This window comes from Hippopotamus amphibius, chromosome 11 (genome assembly GCF_030028045.1).
Source record: "Hippopotamus amphibius kiboko isolate mHipAmp2 chromosome 11, mHipAmp2.hap2, whole genome shotgun sequence".
Taxonomy (NCBI): Eukaryota; Metazoa; Chordata; class Mammalia; order Artiodactyla; family Hippopotamidae; genus Hippopotamus; species Hippopotamus amphibius.
In genome coordinates this window covers 38,019,123-38,043,998 of record NC_080196.1, presented here as the reverse complement: position 1 = coordinate 38,043,998, position 24,876 = coordinate 38,019,123, and the positions used below count along the sequence as shown (strand labels likewise).

The 24,876-nt window shown below is 55.2% G+C and overlaps 1 protein-coding gene across 1 annotated transcript in view; it reads left to right on the top strand.

The window, feature by feature from the left end:
* The first annotated feature begins 1,171 nt into the window (after window positions 1–1,171).
* Window positions 1,172–24,876, top strand: part of GLP1R (glucagon like peptide 1 receptor) — a 30,976-nt gene continuing 7,271 nt past the window's right edge. The window contains exons 1-7 of the mRNA XM_057699793.1: window positions 1,172–1,261; window positions 8,576–8,672; window positions 9,396–9,503; window positions 16,751–16,869; window positions 17,218–17,324; window positions 20,649–20,802; window positions 21,383–21,542. Of these exons, the coding sequence (XP_057555776.1) occupies window positions 1,184–1,261; window positions 8,576–8,672; window positions 9,396–9,503; window positions 16,751–16,869; window positions 17,218–17,324; window positions 20,649–20,802; window positions 21,383–21,542 (823 nt within the window). The 5' untranslated portion in view covers window positions 1,172–1,183. The remainder of the gene's footprint in view (window positions 1,262–8,575; window positions 8,673–9,395; window positions 9,504–16,750; window positions 16,870–17,217; window positions 17,325–20,648; window positions 20,803–21,382; window positions 21,543–24,876) is intronic.

Sequence of the window (24,876 nt, the reverse complement as noted above, 5' to 3'; positions counted from 1 at the left end):
GAGGAAGATCTCTCCTGGTGGATGGGAGCCCCTGGTTCCTCCCACTGGAGGCCTCCTCCCCCCCTCCCCCCTCCCCCCCTCCCCCCCTCCTCCCCACCTCCCCTCCTCCCCTCCTCCCCTCCTCCTCCCTCTGGGAGTGGGAAGTTCAGTTCTCTCCCTGAGTAGCAGCTGCTCCAGCGGACTCCCTTTCCCTTTGGAATGGTCCAGACACGCCCCATGGTAGGTCAAGGCCGAGTGCTGCTGCCGCCCCCCTTCCTAATAGTGACATCAAAGTTCTTTTGGGGGACAGGGTGTAATTCCCCTTTCCCACTGGCACTCCGCACTGGCTTTAGGGAACATAAAGTCAGTGTCTTCTTAGCACCGTCTTCCACAGCCTGGGTGAGGGTGAATCTGTGCGTCACCCGCGCCTGCTCCGTGACCTGTGTTGGGGGGGTGAGGGGGAGATACAAAGGCAGGTAAGATACAGAGTCCCCATGAAGCGGGGAGACAAAGACACCGGAGGCAGAGAGGACAGCCTTGGGCACGTTATCACAGGGACACAGGGGTTAGGAGCCCAGTGATTCGGAGCAGGGGCCGTGGGGGCTGCGGGAGTCGGGGAAACCGCTAGACCCTCCCCACCGGCAGAGTTCCAGTGATCCATTTGTCATCGTCCCCCCAACCTTGGTTGTCCCAGGGCTGCCTTCGGGACAGAACCCGGGAACGAGGAGAGGACCTGGGGACAGGGTGACCCCGCTGGGTGGATCTGTCTCAGTAGCCACTCACAGCTCTTGGGGTTACACTTTCCGGAAGGGGTTTGACGGGCGGTGTGACCTTGGCCAAGTCCCGTGCGCTCCTCCGCCTCAGCTCCCTTCGGGGTACCCCGGACAGCCTGCGGGTGGGGGGCGGCTTTTCTTAGCGGGAGGATGCGAGAGGAAGTCCGGGTGCGGGGTGGGGGCGGCCCGGCTCCTGCGCTGCCCGAAGCCGAGCGGTGCGCGCCCGGAGCTCAGTGCCCGGGATCGGCCGTCCTGAGACGGGCCGGCCCAGGGGCCTCGGCGGGCCGGGGCGGAGAGCCGGGACCCGCCCGGCCCCTCCTGCGGGCGGGGCGGCCCCGCGCCGGCTCCTCCCCCGCGCCCGCGCCGCCCGGGCTCAGTGGCGCGCGCCGTGCCGCAGGTGGCAGCGATGGCCCAGTCCTGAGCGCCCCGCCATGGCCGGCGCCCCCGGGCCGCTCCGCCTGGCGCTGCTGCTGCTCGGGGCGGTGGGCAGGGCCGGCCCCCGCCCCCAGGTGAGACCCGCGGGCCCCGGGGCGGGGGAGGCGGCGGCGTGGCTGCTGCGGGTGCGGCGTCCGGGCAGCAGCTGCCGCGACTTGAGCGAAACTCCGCGACCGCGGGCGGCGGGGACCCAAGCACCGGAGGAGTGGGGCCTGGAGAGTTGGGCGCCCTGGGTTGCGTGGCGGAGGTGGGGGCTCGGACGGCAGACGACATCCCCAGCCCCGGCCAGGCGCCCCCTTCCTGGCCGCCCGGGCCACCAGATGTCCCGCGGCCGCCCTGCGCTGACTTCTGCGCCGCATCTCCCCCGACCACATTCCCAACTCCGTCTCCCCCCAAACCCGTGGCCGCAGCCGGAGCTCCCCTCTCCCACGGTGCCCAGACCCTTCCCCGCCGTGCCTGCGCCCCCACCCGCCCCCGCTCAGAGACCCTCTGGGAAGGCAGAGAGGCCAGGGTGTGGACCCCCAGCTCCATTCCCACCCCCCACCAGCCCCGCAGCACAGCCTTTGGCTCATAGCGCCAGGAACCCTGCGGTGGCAGCTTGCTGTCCTCCCCCCTGACCTCCGGGATGGAACTTGAGAGCCACCCCCACCCCCCAAACCCCGCAAACACTAGAAGGCTCCCTGCTCCTCTAGAAGCAGGCAGGCCCCTCTCACACACTCGCTTTGATGCCCCCGTTTTGACCCCTTGGTGGTTAACACGTGCCAGAGCTCACACTGGGACACATGGAGACACCTTGGCCTCCTGGATGCCCTTGGAGAGCTGACCACAAGTGGACCCCTGGAGCCCCTTTCTTCCTTTCCTGCCTCCACGCTCCTGGGCTGGGGGCCATGGTCAGCCTGCTTTAGGAGAGAAGAGTTGTCCAGAGATGCTTGAGCAAGGAGGAGGTGCAGTCTTGGGTGGCCTGTCCTGTGCCAGAGAGCGGTCTCTTCCCATGACCTCCCACTCTTACCCCCAGACCGAGGAGCTTTGGGGAGAGGGCTTGCACAGGCCTTGAAATTTATCCCAGCGCAAGTGGGAGGCAGGAGGAGGGGTCTTTGGTGAGGGCCGACTCCTCCCCTGGCTGAGAATCCAGATGTGGAGAGATGTGCCTCCCAGCTAAGGTGCCAGCCCTTCTTCAGCCCCCACTTTTTTTCCAGACTCATTCACTCCCTCTCCCTGTCCCCAGCCCAACTACTGCCGCTAGCTGCAGAAGATACCTTCCTCCACGGCACTGTCTCCCCCACCCTCAACCAGACTTTGGCTTCCCTGGTGTGCATGGGATCTTTTGTGAGCCAGGACTGCAGACCCACTATGTACTACTTCTCTCTCACCTTTACAGCCTCCTCTGGCTGGAACAGGGTTGGGGTGGAAGGCTCTGCTGCCGGGTCCCATCCTGCTCCAGGCCCCATCCTGCTCCAGGCCATTTGCAGACCCGGTTTGGATTAAGGGAAGAGGAGAGGTTCTGGAGGCTGCCTGTTTTCTCCCCAAAGTTCCTTTGCCCAGAGGAGTCGGGCTCCTTGAAACTGCCCTTTCTTCTGACCCCTCATTCCTCAGCCCTGGGCCAAAAGCCCAATATCCTGGGACCATAACAGTGCTGGGGTGACAGAGGAGGGCAGGATGAGCCAGGATCTGAGCAGAGAGGGGGAGCTTTGGGGGGTATCCTGCTGTGAGCATCCCTGGCCCATGGAGATCTGAGCGACGGGCTTTGAGGTCAGACTGCAGTAATTGCGACACAACCTCATGCCCGCATGTGACTCTAAACAATGGTAACAATGGTGAATTTTGCATTCGATTTTCTGTTCTTGAGATCAGCAAGACTAGGTCGCTCCCTCCATGTCACTGCTAGGGGGACAAATCTCAGAAAAGGAGGGTTCCCTGTGTAAGGTGAACCCAGCAGTTCAGGAACAGAGAGGACAAAGGGGTGCGGGGCTGGGCTGGTTCCTAATACCTGCTCACCCAGGTGGGACCGAAGGGAAAACAGAGTGAGATGCCCACAGTCAGGCTGGCCAGGCTGGAGGGGGTGCAGGCAGGGGGTGGCTGAGCTGACCTCTGAAGAAGGAGACTTACGCTACTCCTTCATTGTGGCTGGGAAGGACCACCCCCACCCCTATACCTTTCCTCCCCAAGATCCCTGTGAAGGAGCTGGTCTACTGAGGAGACAGGCAAGGCTTTGACACCCAAAATTAGAACCAGACAAAAATGGGTTCAAACATCGGGTCTGCGGTTAGCTAGTGATCTTGGGCAGGACACCTGACCTTCCGGAATCTCAGTTTCCTCATCTGTAAATAGGGATCATAAGACCTGCCCCCATGGGGTTATGAGGAGGATTGGGACGCTTGCACCCTGCAATAGCAGCTTTAGTCACTTGGGGGATCTGACCTGCTTGTCCTCGGGAATCTGGAAGCCTTCTCCAGGGCAGTGAAATAGGGATGGGAGGGGGGCTGTTGGAGGCCCTATGCCTCTGTTCTAGTGAAGGGCGGATGGAGTCCAGGGTGCGCGGCAGTCAGCGTGGACTTTGTTCTGAGCTGGGTTCCCTCACAGGCATGGAGTCTGGTGGGGGCCAGGGCAGGAGTGACCAAGAAACCACATCCTGCCCTCGGATGCCTCGCTCTGAGGAAAAACAAGGTGCCTCCTTACCTGCAGTCTGCCCCTGAGCAGATTCCTGTGTGTGTGAGAGAGTTAGAGAGATATAGAGATACAGAGATACAGGACAGAGACAGGTAGAGAGAGACACAAAGAGAGAGGGACCGGGGGAGAGGGGTGTGGGCTTCTGAACCCATTTCTCCTCTGTACTTGTACACGACCGTGTGTGTGACAGCCTGCCTGAGAGTCCCTGTGTATGAAACGTCTCAGCTTGTCATTGTGTGTCTGACAGTGTGTATGTTTGTGACTCCAAGTGTGATCCTGCATCTATGGGAAGGTCTGTGTGTGTGTGAGAGAGAGAGAGAGAGAGACATCTTAGAGTGTGAATGGGTGTCTGCCAGTGTGTGTCCGTGTGTGGGTGAGAAATAGTGTGCTTGTGATAGGCTGTGTGGCTGTTTCTCTGTATCTACGCGTGTGACAGTGTGACTTGAGTATATGTCAGTCAAGGGGTCTGTGTGTGTGTGTGTGTGGACCTGACAGTCTGTGTGTTCACGTGTGGGAGAGAGACTCCATGTCATGTCTTAGTATGTAAGTATGTGCTCCACACGCATGCGTGATAATGTGTGTGACAGTGTATCCATGTGAGGGGTTTGTGCATGTGAGAATATGTGTGTGCTCTTCCTTTCCCTGCCCTTCTGCTCACGTATCTGGAGTCTATAAGGGGAAAAAAAAGTTGCTGAGAGCCCGGGGTCCAGCAGCCCTCCAGGTCTTGGGGGCCATCAGTGATGGTTGGGCTCTGGAAGTTGCACAGAAAAGGAGGCAGGGGTCCTGGGAGGAGCTGCGGGGAAGATGCAGGGCTGCATCTGTTGGGAGACCCCAGAGTTGTCACTGGAACCCTCTTTTTCCTTTGGGGAGGCCCTCTCCCATTTTTCCCACCTCAGTGGCCTCTCTTTCCTCCTTCCTCTCAATCAAAAAGTTTCCCGGAAATGGAAAGAATCTGATGCACTATTCACACTGAGAAATGAAACTGTGGGAGGAATTCTTCAGGTTAGCAGCCAGTGTTTGGAGAAGGTGTGCCTTCCTAGGGTGTGGGAAAGCCCCTCACCTCAAGAGCGGCCACCCCCTCCACATCCTTCTCTTCCTGCTCTTCTTCCTTAGAACACTGGCCACTTGTACAGGGCTGGATAATTCCTAAAGGTTTTCACTACTTTATGATGCTGGATCTATAGAGGAACTCTTTGAAAAGAATGATACGCCCATTTTACAGATGAGAAAACTGAGGTCCCAGAAGATTAAAATTTGTCCCATCAGTCCCACTTTAACAGACCTAGCTGAGATTTAAACCAAGCATGTGGGACTGTCCAGTGCTCACTCCTGCTCACCACTCCCTCCTGGTATATTCTTTCTCACCTCCTGCTTCCTTCCCAAACTCCTCAATCTGAAAGATATCCCTTCCTTACTGTAACATCCACTCCAGGCATTGTCCCCATTTGCCTTCACCACCCCCTCAGAGAGCTCCCATGGTGCCTGGTGAGACCTGATTCTAAAAATTGCCAACCGGCCCTCACCCTGGTCCATTGGGCCCCCCACTGCTGCCCTGATCTCCCGGCCAGCTGTGCTGCCTGTGAGCGGCAGGGGCCTCCACCACTGCATCCTCCCCAACACCCAGCACCCCCAGCCCATCCTCACCAGGCCTGGAGCAGGGACTCAAGTCACAGGGGGATGAAATGGGGCGGGGGCTGGTGGGCAGGGCCTTGCCCTCAGGCGGGCGTGGAGGCCTTGCTACCGGCTGTGTTTGCAGCTGGAAGATGCTACAAATTAAGCAGAATGATGGGTCCTTGGCACGCAAATATGTTCGTTTCCTCTTGCTGGGAGTTTGTTGATCTTTGAAATGAGGGAGGAGTGGGACCCTGACTCCCTGGGACGCCTGGCTGCCCGGTCTGCTCTGCCCTCTCCCATAAACAGCAGAAATCAAGGACAGCTGCCGTTGACTGCAGGTTTTCCACGTGCTGGGGCCCTTCTAAGCATTAACTCACTTAATGCTCACGGGGAGGTAGGGACTATTGTTATGCCCAATTTGTGCAGGTGTGAGCGCAGGCTAAAAGTTAGAACTCTTCCACAAGGTCACAAACTTAATTTATGGGAGAGCCAGGGTCAGGCCTGGCTTTGAGCCAAAGCCAGGGCTGTTCACGCTTCTCCGTGTCACTGTGCTCCCCTGAGCCCCTGGGCCCTGCTGCACCAGGCAACCCCAGGCGTGTTCCAGACTAGAGCCTCACATCTGTCCCAGGTCCTGCCCACTGTTCTCTCTCTGGCCCAGAAAATTCTCTTGAACATCAGTCCAAGGCTTTCCTCTACTTGCTCACTAATGTCCCTACCTCGGCCCCTTGGTTCCTGCTGGGCCCTCCTGCTGAAATGCCCACCCTCTGCCCTTGCTGGGCCCAGTCTCTCCCCACACAGCCCCTGCTTAACCCCAGCTCACACCCCCCCAGAGTCCCCCAGGGCTCTCGATTCTGCACCAAGCCCTGCCCCAACCACTCCCTGAGCACTTTCACCACTGCCTTCTCTCTTGTGTCCTGAAGAGCATTTGCCCCCACCCGTGCCCGAGTAGCCTAGGGACTCTCTCAGGCCAGGGCTCTGTCCTTCATCTTTGTGTTCCCCGTGTCCCCCCATCCATCCCCCCCACCCAGAGCTTGGCACAATATTACTTCCATAGACACCAGATGGGGAGAAGCCAGAGGTCTGGTGGTTTCTGTGTTTGGAGGTGGGGGGGATGGTGCAGTGGGAAGTATTTGGAGAACTGCAGCGGGTGCAGGAAGAATACAGCGGACCCCTATCATCAGGAGGCTCTCTATCTGATGGGGGACGCAGCCCTGCCCTCAGGGAGCCCCAGTCTGAGGACCGTTTCATGTCCGAAGCTCTGCTCAGAGCCGGTGACAGGGCTGCCTCTGTCCCGGAGCTCCCTGGGCTGTGGGTGTTCAGGCGGGCCTTCCTGGTGCTGTCCTTAGCCTTTGACCCCACCCCCACCCCACCTGAGCCTTCTGGTTTCCGTGAGCTCCTTGTCCCTACTCCCTGCCCCAGACACACCTTCTGCCCCAGTTCCCAGCAGTGACCTTGGTTCCCACCTGCTTTCCTCCTAGAAAGAGAGATCAAGTGGGATTTCTCTCTAGTCTCCCTGCCCCAACCACCAGCTGCTGCTGCATTCAGGGGCTGGAGGAGAAGGAAAGGGGGTGGAGGTCGGGCGGTGAATCCACCAGGACTGGCTTTGGTGAAACTGTGCCAACCCCTGAGTTGTAGCTAAAATCGTGACACTGCCTTCACTGTTGGGTTTGATTCCTTGTTTGTTTGTTTGTTTATCAAATACAATTGACCTTTGCCCTCAGAAGAGCACTGTCTGTTAGATAGCAACACCGGTGGCCCCAGCACACTTACTCCCAGAATGTGGCTGGGGCTCAAGCAGGCATGGTCCCCTCCCGAGGGCTTCCTGTGCCGCCAGGGATGAGCCCAAGACAACCTGTGTTTTATGGGAGGTGTCTTACCAACCACCACTCAGCTTAAATCTGGGCATAATTACCCAGAAACCAGATCCAGCATGCGTAGGGTACCACCAGTCAAGGGTGCAAGCTCCCAAAAAGAAGCTGTTTTAATTTCAGCACACATGTATGTTTTTGTGATTTCAAAAAGTGAAATTTTGTTTTAAATTATGTATAGGTCCTAAATTTTATACAAGGGGCTCCCTGGTCATTTATGTGTTTGCAGCCTCTAACTGAGGAATATTTATAATCTTAAGCCCGTTCAGGAAAAAAATACAAATAAAAAAGAAACATAGTCCCAAGACATATCTAAAGGAAGGACACTAAAATGCCTGGAAATGGACAATTCTCACTTGGGTGCATCTGCTTGGGTCTTTGCTAAAAAGCTAGTTCTGTTACTTCATCTGGAAATGGAGCTTCAGAGCCCCCTACTCACAGATGGGGGACCCCTCCCATTGCCGGCTCTGTGTGCTGGAACTTTTCTGGCCCCTTTACTTCATGTCCTCAAGACTTCTCCTTCTCCAGTCCATAGAGCTGAATACTTGATCTGTGTTGTCATGCTGGAAGGAGACAGTGGAGGGTTACGTTGGCCTCCCAGGTTACAGGATTGCATTTTGTAGGAGTGATGCTAGGAAGCATTACCAGGGCCTGCAGCATTGAATTCCACCTGGGCCCGTGCCCTCCACTGCTCCATCACAGTCACTGATCTGGGCCGTGTCCTAGCCTTAGCGCTGCTCCTTGGGGGTGCTGTGTGACCTTGACTGAGTCCTTCTCCCTCTCTGGGCCTGCATGTCCCCTTCTAGAATGATGGATGAACGTGTGAGAACCTCGTAGGCAGGCTGACTGGGTGCTAGAAAGGAGCCGGCGACAATCATGAAGCCCAGGGCCCTCGGACACTCTGTCTGCTGGGTGAGAGCAGATGAAACCATGAGTGAGACACACGTTCTCCCCTCCCCCTTCCCGCCCTCATCCCCAGCAGCGTCCTTTCAGTAGCCACTGGCTGGACACTTACTATACCTCAAGCTCTGCCCTGGGAGGGATAAAGATGTAGAAACATCCACCTGGAGGCCTCTCTTTGGGTTGCCATGCCCTTTCAGAGATGGCCAAAGCCTGTGGGGTTTGGGGCTCTAAAGTCCCCTGGAAACCAAGACATCAAATGTACTGGGGGAGGGGGGGTGGGAAGTAAAAGAGAGGTTGGTGGTACCCAAGGGATGCCCTTTCCTTGCTTCTCCCCAGGGTGCCACGGTGTCCCTCTCGGAGACAGTGCAGAAATGGCGAGAATACCGGCGACAGTGCCAGCGCTTCCTGACTGAGGCTCCGCCCCCAGCCACAGGTGCGTCCACCCAACCAGCTCCCCAGAGCCTTGGGAGGCCCCCAAGCCTGGCTGGGCATCGTTTGCCTCTCTGCGACCCCACGTGTACCGGGTGCCTTGGGGTGCGGCCTTGCTGCCCTATTTCCCTGTGCCCCTGGCCGGGGCCCCGCAGGAGCCGACACCTGGCCTTCCCATTCTGTGTCCTCAGCACTTCCCAGCCTGTGCCAGGGCAGGAAGCCCAACCCATGTACCTATAGTAGTAAACGTTTAGGGGGAGTGTGTGGGGTGGTCTAAAGAGCAGAGGATTGAAGCCAGATGGGCCTGTGTTCTAGTCCTGACCTGCGGTCGTGACCCAGACACCTGAGGTTTACCTCAGCCTGGAGAGCTACCATCCCCCTCACCTGTGGTGTGTAGTTTCCGAATAAGCCAACAAGGATCATTTATTGAGCACTTACGACGCTCAGATATCTATGCTACCTATGCTGTTTGTCCCCACAAAGCCCTGTGGGCTGGGGGTCAACCCCATTTTACAGGTGAGAAAACAGAGACCTTAAGTACTTTGCTCAAAGTCCCACTGCTGATACGTGGCACCTGCTGGATGGGAATGTGCTGGGCAGGTAGGAAGCCTCAGCAGAGGTGAGCTGAGCACAGGTTTCTGCTGGGCAGCCTCCCTGCTGGGGAACCGGGTGGGGGGAAGTGCCCCGGCCAGGCTGGGACTCGGACGCCATCGTCCCCCTGCTCCAGGTCTGTTTTGCAACCGGACCTTCGATGACTACGCCTGCTGGCCGGATGGGCCTCCGGGTTCCTTCGTGAACGTCAGCTGCCCCTGGTACCTGCCCTGGGCCAGCAGTGGTGAGTTCCCTCCCCAGCGTGGACCTCCCCCACCCTGTGTCCAGGAGGCTGGGGTTGGGGTGGAGTTGGGGTGGGGTGTGTGCTGCTTCCTTTCTGCTGAGACACAGCCCTTTAGGAAGTCTTTAGGCCTCCTCGTGGTGGTCTACCTGTCTTTCCTTGGGGGTGGGAGCAGTAGGGGGTGGTATCAGGTGTAGCCTGAGCCTGAGGCCAGTGCTGGCAGGTGGGGTCTATGGGGAAAGCATGGGGTCTGACTTAACAAAGAAGCGTGAGCACCCCGCACCCACCCTGCATCTAGTAGTCAGGAAAGGAGTCGGGTAGGGACATTTTCTGGGCATTTGGGGCAGAGTGTGGTTACTCAGAGGTGTCATTGCTCTGATGTGTGTGTGTGTAATGTGTGTTTATAGGTGCCCCCTACATAGTAATGGCCTGTAGCCACCTCCTGACTCTTCAGGGGTTCACTGCTCAGATGAACCCAGACAGGCGCAGTGGTCAGGGCCTTGGTGGGTTGTCCCCCGGGTCCTCCCCAGCTCACTCCTGCCTGCAGGGGACACGCTGTGGTGGGAAGGGCGTGACTGGGTAGGTGAGAGGGTCTTTGGGGTACAGAAACGTACAGAGGCTGCAGGGGGATCTCTGAGTGGAGGGGGAGGTAATGAAACCCCCACCCATCTGTCCCAGGCACCAGGGGGGCTAACAGGAGACAAGGCCCCTTGCCTCAGAGAGCTCACCGTCTCAGGAAGGGAGAAGAGACACTACCTCATAATAATGATGTTGATTGAGTGCCTGCTGTGTGCCCAGTCCTGCCCTAAAAGCCGAGTATTCGTTTAATCGGTACAACAACCCCATGGGTGTGCTTGTTTTATACAGATAGGGAAACTGAGGCCCCAGAAAGATTAAGCCACTGACTCCAGGTGACGTGGTAAATAGCAGGGCCAGGATTTGAAGCCAGCCTGTGCTCTTAATTACAGTGCGTTGAAGGGGCCTGGGACCAAGCAGAAACTGGCCCAGAAGCAAGTGTGAGATTGAGACATACTATGGGAAGCCAGCGGGCTTCCTGGAGGAGGTGGCCCCTTAGTGGAACGTCAGGGCACATGGCGGGGTCTGGCGTGAGCTTCACCTCAGAACACAGGACCGAAGTCAGATGAAGCCCAGGCAGGAGTCCTGAGGAGACTCTCCTACTGTTCCCTCCTGGAACACCCACCCCGCCCCGAGGTGCGCAGGGAGAGCCTGGACCTGGAAAGAGGCAGGCACCTGGGTAGGACACAGAGCCGGTCAGTGCCCTTCGTGCAGCACTTCTGCGGGCAGCTGTAAGCACTTCACATACCTACGCTCGTTTAATCCCCACAGTAACCCTGCGAGGCAAGTACTCTGATGACCCTTCCCTTTCACAGAGGAGGAAACTGAGGCACAGAGATGCTAAGTGACTTTTCCAGGCTCACACAGCAAGTGGGCAGCAGACCCAGGAATCAGTCCAGGAGTCTGGCGTAGAGTAGGTGTGTGTCATTGCTGCACCAGGCTTCCTGCAGTGTGTGGGCACATATGTGCACATGCGCATGTTCCTGCGTGTGCAGCCTGGGCCTCTGTGGGCCGGGCACACCCTGAGGGCGGGCAGTGAGCCGCCTGCCCTCTCCCTGGAGATGAAAAAATTGAGTCCTACAATCTTATGGTCCTGCCTGTTGCTGTTCTGAGTGGCTGTGTGAGCTTGAGTGAATTTCTAGACCTCTCTGTGCCTCAGTTTGCCATGTGGGGGATGGAATAAAGCCAAGTGATGGGGGTGTTGGGAGGATTGCAGGTTCTTGAAAAATGGGTGCTGTTAATTTTTTTCCACCTACCCAACCTACCTCCTCCACTTCTCACAATATACATACCCTCCCTGCTCCCCAAAGGTTTGGGACCGGCTGCCTGTCCAGCCAGGGCTGGGCCTCTAGACCCCAGGGAGCCGGGTGCAGGACAGGGCCCATCACTCAGCACTAAGCCGCCCCCAGCTCTGCCTGCCGCTCGCGGCTCCATCCATCACCTTTAATTTTATTTGAGCAGGAAATAGGTCCTGGTGGTGCCCGTTTATGAGCGAACACGGTTTTATTGCTTTCTCCATGAAGATAACGGCCACTGCGCAGGCCCCCTGCCAGCCTCCACCCCCTCCCCTGACTCACCAAGCTAATTCACTCCCTTTTTTGACACTCGGGATCACAGACTCTGCTTCCCTCTCCCCCCTCTCTGAGTTAGGGACCTGCAGAGACACCCACTCTGGGCTCCTCCGGCCTGTCCTGGCTGTCCCCTTGGCAGACGCTGGCACTAGGGGCTTCCCTCACCCCCTCCCAGGGAGGGGGAAGTTCTGGAACTTTCTTGGGCTGATTAAGGGGGTAGACTGTAGAAAAACACCATAGTGGGAGTTAGAGATGGGAAGAAGGAAGGGGGACAGGTCTCAGGCAGGGTCCTGGCAGAAAACACACTCAGCTGGGAATGTGAAAAGAATGTAATGGAGGGGCCACTTCAGAGGCTGGGCAGGGCTAAGGGGCCAATAAGGTACATAAAGCATCAAGGACCATAACAGTGGGAAGCTTTAGCATCCCTAGACCTGAGTGGGGCAGGAACAGCTGGAGGTAATGGTGATGGAGAGGCCACTAGCAGGGCAGGGCCTTGGCCACCAAGGGGCAAAGCCATGGCCAGAACCTCAGAATCGAGGCAAGAAGGCAGCAAGGGAGAAATACCCCAGCCTCTCTCTCCTTCCACCCTCCTACCTTCTGCTGGTGCCTCCCATTGGCCAAACCCAGCAGAAGGCAGGAGCCCAAGCAATACTGTCCACAGGGGTCAGCCTTCTAGGGCACAGAGCAGGGCAGAGGAATTGTTTAAATTCAAAACAATTACCCAGGTCTGTGTCAGGAGCTGGGGATGTCCGTGAGAATTTAGGGGTGTGTGAGGGTTGGGGAGAAGGGGTGACCTTCCCCATGGGGCTGAAGAGGTTAGCTCAGGGGCTTGGGAAGTGGTGCTGAGGGAGATCAGAGCCACCTCTTCTGCCTGGGGTGTGGCATCAGGAAGGCTTCCAGAGGGAGGTGATATTGGGGCCAGGCCTGAAAGAACAGGCAGATGGAGAAGGGAGAAAGAGGACCCTCCAGGGAGGGAAGATGTCAGGCTCGGGGATGGGACCAGGCCAGGCCTCAGAGCTATAAAACGTCCCAGGGAAGCCAGCCAAGTCCTTGAATTCTGAGCCCCCTAATTCAGAGTTGGGGATTGCATGGAGAGGGTGGGAGCAGGTTAGTCAGGGAAGGAAGGTGTTAAAGGAGATGCCTTGTGTCCGTGAGATTTTCTCCGTAAACCAGAAGGCCGGAGAGGCTTCAGCGAGCCTGTTGCCACCTGAGGGCCCTCCAGCAACCTTGTTTACCCACAAACAGCTGATCTACTCACTATAAATCATTCCAGTCTCATTAGCTGCACCCCCTCCTGATCCCTACCTGCTTGTTAGCTTGGTTCTAATTATAGGAGAGTCATAAAATGCTTTAAAAATAGCCCGTAACTCACAGTTCTTGGAAACTCTGACAGGTGCCTCCCTTGAGGAGCTTTTACAGCAGGCCGTGGTGGCCGGAGGGAAACTGAGGCCCCAGCTTGGTCCTGGAGGAGTTCCGGCTGAGGTGGTGTCCTGAGCTCCAGCCCAGCCCCGGTGAATGGGTGCTTTTTTGAGGAATTGGTGGAGGTGGGGCAGAAGCAGGGCTTTCACTGTGACTCTGTTTTGAAGGCCAACCAGGTACCAGGCACTTCACATGCTTTATGCTCTAATCCTCACACCACAGACCTGGGACGTTATCGTGGTTCCCATTTTACAGACGAGGAAACCGAGACCCAGGAGGTCTGCCCAAGGTCCCATAGCTGGTTGAGGGCAGAACCAGGATTTGACCTTGGGTCTGTCATTCATAACCCGAGCTCCTTCTCCTAGGCCGTGATGTGATGCATTGCCTCTCACCCCCACCCCAAGGGGACGCCTTCATTTCGAGTCCTGCCTTTGACCCTCATTCCAGCACTCTGGGGAGGGCCCATGACTGCCCGCTTTGAATCTCGGCTTCCTGGCCCGGGAGATGGGGGCCCAGGAGTCCGTGCTGGCCGCCGCTGTTGCCAGGGTGCAGGAGTTAATGGATTCATGAGCGGCTCTCCACAGCCCTGAGTGCCCGCATCCACGTGGAAGGGCGGCTGTTAGCTTGATTACAGACGCCGCTGCGGTTTCCGGGAGGGGAAGTGTTTAATTGGGGGTTTTATTTCCAGCACCAGGGTCTGACTTAATGAAATATCCCTAGGCCTCCTGGCATGCGGCTGGCTGCCTCCTGGTGTTGACAAGACCAGAGCCAAGCCTCTGGCTCTGATTTACCAGCAGCTCTTGGGCCAGATAAAGCTGGGCTGATAAGCCGGGCTGTGCCCAGACCCACCCCATCTCCAGCCAAGATGGGCGCCTGGGGACCACAGCCCGGCCAGGAACCAGCCCTGGCTTTTAATATTTGCTGCTAATGAAGGATAATTGACAGACGCACTCGCATAGGCTCACTGAGCCTCGCAAGGACGCAGTGATCCCTTGACACTGTGCCAGTAACACACACATCTGTGCACACGCTGCCTGCCCACCCTCCCAGCTCGCCCTGAGCAGAGGTCCGAGGAGTGGCGGGGTGCCGGGGGCCCACACTGGCAAGAGGACCTGCTGGGAGGATGCTGAATGTTGGCAAGTCCCAGCTTGGAGGAAGGGCAGAGAAATGGCACATGGCCGTTGTTGACTGTCACCAGTGACTTTGGCTGCTAACTTTTGGCCTCTAGAGGCCAAGAGCTGGTGGCTGCGATCTGATTCTGCCACTTCCTGTCTCGATGATCTTGGGCAAATCACTTGGCCTCTCAGAGGCTCAGTTTCTTCATCTGTAAAATGGGATTTGCTGTGCCTACATTGTAAGGTGGTTGTGATGTTCAAAGGTGTCAGGCATACAGCAGGTGTGCAGCCTGCAGAGAGGGTTTGAAAGGAGCATGTAGAAAGGAAAACAGTTTGAATGCCTCCTGAATGCCAGACTGTGTGCCAGCTGTGGCAAGTGGGTGTTATTAGGGTCACACTGCTGTGGGCTGCGTCCTGCGTGAATGGTGCTTCGATGGTTTGGGCCCCATTGCGGTGTCCTCTTCCTTCCCTTGGCCCCTCTGCCTCCTCTTTTCTCCCCACTTCCTCCCATCTAAACGGGCTTCCAGAGAAGGTTCTGACATCAGTCTCACTCTCTATGAAGTCAGCCCAGATCCCCTTCACTGCTCTGGGGTCATCTACCCCTAAAGACTGGTTTTGCTCTTACATCAGAAGATTCAGCCCCTGGTAAAGAATTCCAAGCATCCATGTATCAGATAAAAGAGACATTTGGGGGCCCTTCCAGTTGCTTAAAATCAGACTGGGTGCCTCCCCCTCTCTGCTTTTGTCCTCTCCTGATTTTGTTCATAAGTGTGCCAGGGGGCTGTTGGGACACTGCTGCTGCTCCCGCTGCTGGAAGTCCCACCATTAGATTTTCCAGATTTTGTTTCTCTTCCTGGGAAAGTCTCTTAAAATGCAGCTTCTTCTAGAAGCAGTGATGCCGCAAGCTTACTTACCCCATGGTATTACCAGATAACTTCTGTCTCCTGAAGTGGGTCAGGGTCTCTGAAAGGGAGTGGAGAAAGGAGAGATTGAGCTGGGAGCTGCAGACCGGCTCAGGGAGGACAAGGGTCCCAATGACAGGCCCTGCCTGTGCCTGACCGTGCAGGCTGTCCCTGGCCCCTAAAGTGAAGGTGTCTGGTTGACAGTTTGTGACCTGTGAAACACAGCCCTGTCCTAGACAGCGCGTCCCTCCAGGGCCCCGGCGGGGTGGGCCCTGGGCCTGGCGTCTCTGCCGTCAGGCACGCGCGTGAGTTAACGAGCCTCTTCCATAGACCTGTCCTTACTGCTGCCTCTCCCCTTGGGAACTTCTGAGAAGCCACTGCCAGCCAGGGCCTCGGGCGTCTCCATGTTCCCTCCCTCCCTCACGCGGAGGCTTCTTCCCACAGCTGGGGAAGCTGGTCTTTAGAATCTTTTGTCCTTTAGGATTTTCAGGTCTTTTAAAATTCGTCCTGGCTTCAGCTCCCCTCCGTGATCCCCCTGTGCTAAACCTCTCCCCGCGTGCGTCCCCGGTTTCCTGGCCCTGGGGTCAGGCTTATATTTCCTCTCAGACACACGTAAGCCCCGTCCCCTCTTGCGACCTCACTGCAAACTTGGGGCCACAAGGCACCCCCCTCCCTGGGCGGGTGGACAGTGAGGCATGGCAGGGTGGTTGCCTCAGTGCCCGGTGCCCAGATGGTTCATGAGTGGGCACAGGGACGTCCTGCCCCCAGCTCTGCGGGGCCTGTGTCTGATCTCTCTCGGTTTGCATCTGTGCTACTCCTTTCTGCACTTTTTGGTTTTTTTGGTTTTCTGTGAGTCTTGATTCTCTGAAGCCAGGGACTGTGCTTCCTTCCTCTTTCAGACCGGGGCCTCCTTGAGGGCAGGGGCTGGATGTCTCTCCACTCTCAGGCTGGGGGCTCCCCAAGGACAGTCTCCGTCTCCAGCTCCTTTGAGCTACTTGAAGGGAGGAGCTGGTCTCCACCCCCACCCCCACCCCCCCACGCCTTTGAACAGAGGGTCTTTTAGGGCTGTGTCTCTGCCATTGACTATGTATTCTTTTTAAATCAGGTGATCGTTGAGACTAGGACTGGGTCTCCTCTAGAGGATTAGAACTTCTTAAGGACAGGGCAATGTCTCCTCCTCAAATTGAGGCTCCCTGAAAGCAGGGCTGGGTCTCCCCTCAGACTGGGCTCCCCGAGGGCGGGGCTGGGTCTCTTTCTTTTTCTCAGGAGCTCTATGCCCACTTTGTTCCTGGGGTCTGCTCTGCCCAAGAAGGTGGGCCCTGAGTTCCGAGAACTAAAACTCACAATGGGTGGCTCTGGATCTGTTGGGGCCACCAAACCTTTCCTGTAGTGCGATTTGAGAAAGGGACGTGGAAATGGGCTAGTGTGGTCTCATCTCAAAGTGTGAATTCGTCAAGCTGCATTCCCAGGTGGCCGAGAGGAAAGGCTGAGGGTGTCCCTGGGCCAAATGGGCATGTGGCAGGAGAGGAAGGCCCAAGTGTGTGCGTGTGTGTGTGTGTGTGTAGAGGGGTCAGTTCTGGGGCAGCAGGGCCGACCCCCAGGGTGAGGCGGGGTGAGGGGCAGGTGGCCTTGGGCCGAGGCTCAGCTCCCGCGTGTCCCCGCCCCAGTGCTGCAGGGTCACGTGTACCGGTTCTGCACCACCGATGGCCTGTGGCTACACAAGGACAACTCAAGCCTGCCCTGGAGGGACCTGTCCGAGTGCGAGGAGTCCAAGCGAGGGGACCGAGTGAGTTGAGCCGGCGAGCAAGGGGGCAGCAGGGTGCCAGCCTCATGGGAGCAGGGACATGGGCATCTGGCAAGTTGGTCTGTGGCCATCTGCCCATCCCCCTGCCTCTGGGGCTTTGTACACCATGCTCTCTGGGCAGAGGTGGTGTGTGTTCACCTCTCTGGCTTTGGAATAATAGTGCCCTAGAAATCTGAGGACCATCACCATAGGTTGTTCTCTCTTAGTTCTAGGATCCCAGTGGGGCTGAGCTGGCGCCCCACCTCTGCCCCTGTCCCATGGGAAAGAAGAATGTGGGAGAGGAGGGTTGTAGGCCACCCCTTGTACACTCTATCCCCTGTGTGCACACAGAGCTCCCCGGAGCAGCAGCTCCTGTCCCTTTACGTCATCTACACTGTGGGCTACGCACTCTCCTTCTCCGCACTGGTCGTCGCTTCGGCCATCCTCCTGGGCTTCAGGTAAGGGGACCACTTCAGCCTGCCCACTGCTCTGTCCCCAAACAGGGGAGGCGGCACCAAGCCGAAGCACCTAAGCCCCAGTGTCCTCTCCTAAGAGATGTCCAGAGAGCCCACGCCATAGGCTGTGAGGCTGAGGACACAGGCTACGACACTTTATACTTAGCCTAATCTGTACCGTGTAAATATGTGCGTATGGTACTACAAGAGAGGAAAAACAAACACTGTATACGCACACACAAAGCACATGTTTAACAGTGGATGACAGGTGTAGGGGAAGTTCCCTGTGATGAGTATGTGTAACACGTAATCAGGAATTCAGTATGAGTTTAGACAAGACCTCAGGGGGGTGAGAGATTCTGCTCCCTTTGGAGCTTGTCAGCTCATGAGGAAAATTTCTTCCCTAGTACCAGGCTCTTCCCATGCCCTCTGCACTGATGGCGGTGGGCCAGGAGGGCTGGGTTCAAGGGCAGGAGGGATTCCGAGGGCAGGGAGCTCAGAACACCAGCCAGCAGGAACAGGAGAGGTGACATTCCTCCTGTGGTCCCCATGGCTCTGGCACAGTCAGGGCTGGGCACACAGTCAGTGCTCAATAAATGCATTCAGTCAAGAATATTCTCCCCTTTTGTTATGAAATGTTCAGAGATCTGAAAATATAGTGTCTGATACTATGATCAGCTCTGCACACGCTCCATCCAGCCCAGGAACTAAAGCCCACCACGTGGTTAAGCTTCCCCGAGTAACCCTCCTGCCCCACCAGAGGGAACCCTTGAGGGGCCGCTTATAATTCCCATGCATCTCTCTATACTTTTACCACATTTCTAAGTATCTGTAAAAATATATAGTGTGGGCTTTGCATATTTTACTGGCATGTTGGACGTATTCTTCGGCAGTTATTTTTGGCCTGACATTATGTTTTTGTGAGGTTCATTCACATCGATACAGGTGGTTCTGTTTCATTCATTTTAACTGTCACTCTGCTGTATGATATATCAGTTTATTTGTTATCCTTTTAATGGACATTTGAGGTATTTCTCCTTTTTTCTTCTTCTCTGAATTATAAACCTTGCTACGATGAACATTCTTACCCGTGAGCCCTTGTGCTTTTCTCCAGGGGCACGTGCCTCTGCGTAGAATTGCCTGGTCTGAATATGACGTGCTGTTGCAACTTTATTAGGTGCTGTGAAGTTGTTCTCCAAAGTGGTCATGCCAGTTTGCCCTCTTACCGGTAATACATGAGAGTTCCCTCGGCTTCACATCCTCACCAGTATTTCCTATTTGCAGACCTAATTGCAGCTAATCTGAAGTGTGTGAAATCTCTCATTAGGATCTTAATTTGCATATCACTGATTCTTAGAGACATCTAGCATACTTTTTCTGTTTCGTTCTGTGAATTGCTTGTTCATATCGGATGCTTACTTTTTTACTGGCTTATTTGGCTTTTTCTTTTTCTTTTAGGCAATGCTTATATATTCTGGATAGTAATCCAGGATATATCCTCTCAGCCTGTGGTTTATTTTTTCACTCGCTTTCTAGTGCCTTTTATGCACAGAAATCCTTAATTATAATAGAACACAATATATCAACATATCTGATTTTATTGATAAACAAAATTTAATAGTAAGTATTATCAATTGACAAAAATTCATTTTTCCAATTGATAAAAAATATTATCAATTTTTTTCCCCCAAAGGCCAAATTTCTTTCTGGTCTTGTTTAAGAAACCTTTCCTTATCACAGGGTCATAAGCTTTGCACATCCCTCATGGCTCTTTGGTGAACCTGGAATTTATTTTTGTCTATAATGAAAACAAGAGATTTATTGATACTTTCATTTTTCCATGTATACATATAATTAATTGCATCCAGACCACTTTCTGATAGCCCACCTATCCCCCTGGTTTGCAATGCCTGCTCTGCCATGCAGCGAGTATCAGCGACACCTGGGTGGGTCTCTGTCATCTGGATTGTTTTCCATTGGTCTAGTTATCTGTCCCTTGGCCAATGCCATGGTGCCTTAACTACGATAGATTCATCAGAAATCTTGATTTTCTTGGGACTTCCCTGGTGGTCCAGTAGTTAAGACTCCGCTCTTCCACTGCAGGGGGCATGGGTTCAATCCCTGGTCAAGGAACTAAGATCCTGCATGCTACTCAGTGTGGGGGGAAAAAAATCTTGGTTTTCTTAAAGCAAGGGCTCCTACACTGTGGTTCTTTAGGAGTGTCTGGACTATTCTTGGCCCTTGGCTCTTCTTTATGTTTTTAAAATTTCCATCAAAAAACTGTTGGAATTTTTATTATAGCTTTATTGAATTTATTGGTTATTGTGAGGAGAATGGACACTTTCAAGATAGTCTTTCTATCCATGAATCTGGTGAATCTTCCATTAATTTGAGTCTTCTTTAATAATTTTAAGCAAGTTTTACTGTAATCTCCATGGAAATCATGCCATCTTCTGTTAGACTTATTTCTAGGTAGCCAATTAAAAATAGTGCAAATGAATTTTTTAAATTTACTTTTTAATTGTTTATTGCTGATGTACGTAAACATACGTAGCAGCAGCCTTGTTGAATGAACTGATTAGTTCTAATAATTTGTGGTTGATTCTTTCCTATGAAGATCGTCTGTCATCTACAAATAATGACAATTTTTGTGTCTTTATTTCCAATTCTTATACATTTTCCTCCTTGCCTTCTTACAGTGGCTAGGATCTATAGTACAAAGTTGAGTAGAAGTGATGTAAGTAGATCTTACAGCTAGATAATCCTTATTTTGTTCCCGATTTTAAAGGGACTCTTTCTAAAATTTCTCAGTTAAGAATGATGTTTGCTCCTTGTTTGGCTAGATAGCCCTTATTGGGTTAAGAAATGCCCTTGTATTTCCAGTTTGCTATGCATTTTTACGTGAAAGGTTGGTGAAGTTGTATCCAGTGCTTTTTGAATTCCTGCCACGTGCTTAGCCCCACTCTGCCTCTGTAAGGCAGCCTGGAAGCATGTTAGACATGGGCTGTTATCAAGAAGCCAACTAAGTCCCCAGTGGGGAAAGTGTAACCCATTGGGTTACACATGATTTTGTAAAAGAGAAGATGCAGCAGAGAAAAGGATAGGATGTGGATGGGGGTGGGGGTGGCAGTAACGGACAGGCAGGACTTGAGTTGGACCCAAAGGATTTTCAAGGTTATGGGGAAGAAGGGCATCCAGAGGAAGAAAGACAGGAGCACGGTCCCAGGGCTGGACATATGCCTGAGGTGTGCTTTAGCCTGAGAACCAGAGGTTGTGGAGCACGACTGTCAGCCCTTGTGCTAGGGGAGGCCCTGCTTTCCCCTGCAGACACCTGCACTGTACCCGAAACTACATTCACCTGAACCTGTTTGCATCCTTCATCCTCCGAGCACTGTCCGTCTTCATCAAGGACGCGGTCCTCAAGTGGATGTACAGCACGGCCGCCCAGCAGCACCAGTGGGATGGGCTCCTCTCCTACCAGGTGTGTGGTGTGTCCAGGGAGGGCCTGGGGAGGGAGTGGACCGTCCATGAAAGACAGTCTCCCCCACCCCACCCAGGCCTGGTACAAAGAAAGGCAAGAGCTTCCCAGGCCTGGTCCTCAGGGAGCCTTCAGTGTGATGGGAGAGGCTATCCACCCTGGGGAGCCCCCAGTCTGATGGAAGAGGCAGTTCACCCTGGGGAACCTCCAGTCTAAGGAGGGAGTTACTGCCCTGCCCTTAGGGAGTTCTGTTTGACTCAGGGGAATGGTTTTTGGAGACAGACCTGGGTTTGAATTCCAGGTCTGCCACTTACCAGCTAATTTTTAGGCAAGTGATTTAACTTCTCCGAGCTCCAGTTTCCTCACCTGTACGGGGATAGTATAGTTTCCTCCATCCAGGCTAGTGAGGGTCTGATGAGCTAAAGCAGGTCACGTTCTTAGCACCGGCCCTGGCCGGAAGGCGCCAGCTCTGTCACCCTGCATTCTCCACAGCAGGGTAGCAGATAGGGCAGGCCCGGGCACGGGGATCAAGAGAGGCAAGGGCAGAGCTGATGTGCCCTGGGGACCCTTCCTCTGCCCCCAGGACTCCCTGAGCTGCCGCCTGGTGTTCCTGCTCATGCAGTACTGCGTGGCGGCCAACTACTACTGGCTCCTGGTGGAGGGGGTGTACCTGTACACGCTGCTGGCGCTCTCCGTCTTCTCCGAGCAGCGCATCTTCAGGCTCTACGTGAGCATAGGCTGGGGTAAGGCCCGCCGTCATTCACCTCACCCCGCTACCCTGACCGAGCATGGCGGATGGGAGACCCTGACTTGGAATTGCCTTCAGGCTACCCCAGGAGGCCAACTTGGTACTCAGAACACACTGCTGGGCCAAGGTGTGGGGCCCACTGGAGACCCCCTTCCTGGGCACAGGACTTGCTGCCAGGGGGGCTTGTCTACCCTCCCCCACCCCACCCACCTTTGCATGACTCTCCTCCCTTAATGGAAGCGGAGACTCTCACCTGATCTGGGAGAGAGCCCTTTGGGGATAGACCCCCACACCCCATGCTGGGCAACACAGCCCCTTAGGGAAATGGAGGGTCCTGGGCCTCAGGGTTGGTGGGGAGGTGGTCCCTGGGGGTGGGGGCTGAGGGGCTTGGCTCTGTCACATGAGGATAAAGAGGAGGGCTCAGAGGAGAGCCGAGTAAGGCAGGGGGGTCAGCCGGAAGCCAGCTGAGGAAAGGGTGGACCCCGGATGTGCCTGGAGCCCAGCTGGAAATGTTCTAGCCAAAAAAGTTTGCCAAGAACCATTGTGTCTTTTTTTTTGCTGGAACATTTCTGGTTGTGCTTCTGCCTCTCGCCACATGGGATTCCGGTGAGAACAGGGTGGGATGGGGCAGGGGCTGAAGCACCCACCCTAGCACCACCCCCCCCCACCTCTACCCTCTACCCCGGAAACAGATGCAACAGCGCTTCCTCTGGAGGGGCCCACAGGCGCCCACCAGGATGGAGCCAGGAGCACCGTCTCTGGGCCTCCCACACCACAGGACCCGCCCTCCTCCCGCTTGCCACTCGTTCACTCACTCCTCTGGTTCCTATACTTGCCTGCTGTGGGCTGCCCCGACCTCCGGGGACTTCCACGCTCCTCCCTTCATGTCCCCCTTCCCATACTGGCTCCTGCCCTGAGCCTCTGCAAGGCTGCGCCAGTCCAGCCCGCCTCCTCGGGAAGCTGCCTCGGGTTGCCTGGCCCCTGGCTTTGCGCTCTGTCTGGCCCTCTCAGCCTCCCTGCCTCTGTCTTCACACTTCATCCCTTGTTGCTGATGCTCTTAGGCTACTTCATTCTGTATGGCCCCATTTAGAGTACCATGAAAGGGGCTTTAATGTGATCAGTGTCCTGAGGGCAGGGCCTTACAGAGAGAGCAGGCATTGGAACCAGGCCTCCTGACTCCCAGGTCCTGGGCCCCACTGCCTGTCACGCAAGATTCTCTGGCCTGCACGCCATCTCTTTAGCCCCTGAGGGCGTGACCGAGGAAGCTCAGGCCTCTGCACAGGTGGGCAGGTGGGCCTGGCCTCTGCACACACCTCCCTGCTGCCCTTTCTCCCTCCTCCGCCAGGGCCCAGCCCTTCCTGGCTTGGCCTTCCTCCCCTCCCAAGCCTCTTCATCCTGCTAGGGCATCAAACAGGAAGTGGGCAGCTGGAGAGCCCTGCAGCTAACTAGAGGTGGGTGCAGAGTTAGGCCACAGAGGAGAGCGCTGGGAAGGCTGTCCTCAGGGTTGGGGACTGTGTCTGTCCATTCTGGGAAATAGTATCAGCACTGTAGTGCTGTCACCATGGTGACCTGAGGGCCGGAACAATCAAAGGGACCGCGTGATGTGTGCCGAAGCGTGTGGGGGGGACAGAGGTTGGTGGAGGGTTGTGGGGGGACACACATTGTCCTGGAGGTCTCTGACTGGGAAGTGGGGAAGGGGGTACCAGTCCTTTCCCATCACCTCATGCCCCAGCTCTGGGCTCAGAATCTGAGGAGGCAGAAGGGCAGGACCCAGGGGACCCCATCACCACCTTCCCAATCAGAACATCCTTTTCTTGAGGAATTGGGATGGGGAGATACAGAGAGAGACAGAGGGACAAAGACAGAAGGACAGAGAGAGATTCACAGAGAGACCAGAACTCTGTTGTGATGCCAAGAGGCTTGGCGCAAGTTGGGATGCTTGGGAAACAACTTTTAGCTTCATATGCAAATATAAGAATTAAAACCAGGACTCTGACACATTGGGGGAGTCCCCAAAAGACATGTCAGCTTCTGCTGTTGTCCACGGGTGGCCGGGTGCCCCCATAACCCACCACAAGGAGGCTTCCCAGGAGGGAGGCAAGTGATGGACGAGGGAATCATTACTTCTCAGAGATGGTTCTGTGTGTCTTAATTCAAGCTTTTTTCTCCAGCCTGTCTTGCTGATTCTCTAAATGGGAGAAAGATGAAGCCAGCAGGGAGTGTATCATGTTTGCAGGTGGCAGAGCTGTGCCTGCATTTTTAAAGACTTTGTTAAGGAGATGCTGATGAGTGAGTGAAGTTCACCAGGTCTGGCTGATAAGATGAGTGCATCTCCCAGTCCTGGAGTGGGGTCTCAGAGAAAGGCCAGAGGTGGCTAGGGATTCCCAAGACTGAGGCTTCCGGATATGTGTGTGGCTCAGGGCATTGACATGTTCTTGCCCGGAAAGCTTCCCGTGTCTCATTGATACACTGACTCACTCGCTCATTCATGCTTTCTCTTCTCACTGGGCAACTTCTTCTTCTTTTTTTTTTTTTTTAATTGTAAAGGCACTTTATTTTTTATTTATTTATTTTTGGCTGCATTTGGATCTTCGTTGCTGTGTGCAGGCTTTCTCTAGTTGTGGCGAGCAGGGGCTACTCTTCATTGCAGTGTGTGGGCTTCTCATTGCAGTGGCTTCTCTGTTGCAAAGCATGGACACTAGGCGTGCAGACTTCAGTAGTTGTGGTGCACGGGCTTAGTTGCTTCACGGCATGTGGGATCTTCCCAGACCGTGGAAGTCCTCACTGGGCATCTTCTATGTGGCAGGCTCTGCACTATGTGCCTCTTGTCTAGTCTCATGAAGGCGTATTACTAAAGCATCATGGTTGCTGAGATGTTGGGGTTGTGTAAAAATAAATGGCCAAGGGGAGAGCTATCTGATGACAATGCTGGTCATCCATGAGCTGCTCTGCTTGCTCCGTCCTTGGCCATCTGCACCATCAAGCACAGAAGCTCCAGGCATACGAGCTGCTCCGTAGCTGCTATTGGGTGGACATCCATGTACTGAGGATGTGGATGATGGTGACGGGAAAGGTGATGAAGTGAGTTCTGCCCTGGGAATGTGCTCCTGGGGGAGACCCCTGAAGCCACACATGTATATACATGGACCCCCCACTACCACACACACATCGTGTCCACACACCTTAATATGCCCACTCTTACTATTCTCAGACACCCACATCTCCATTCCCAAGGCCCGGAAAGAGACAGGCATGGAGAGAGTTGATGCAGAATGCCATTGAGGGTGGTGGGATGGCAATCCTGTGTTCCAGTCCCACCTGTGTCCTCC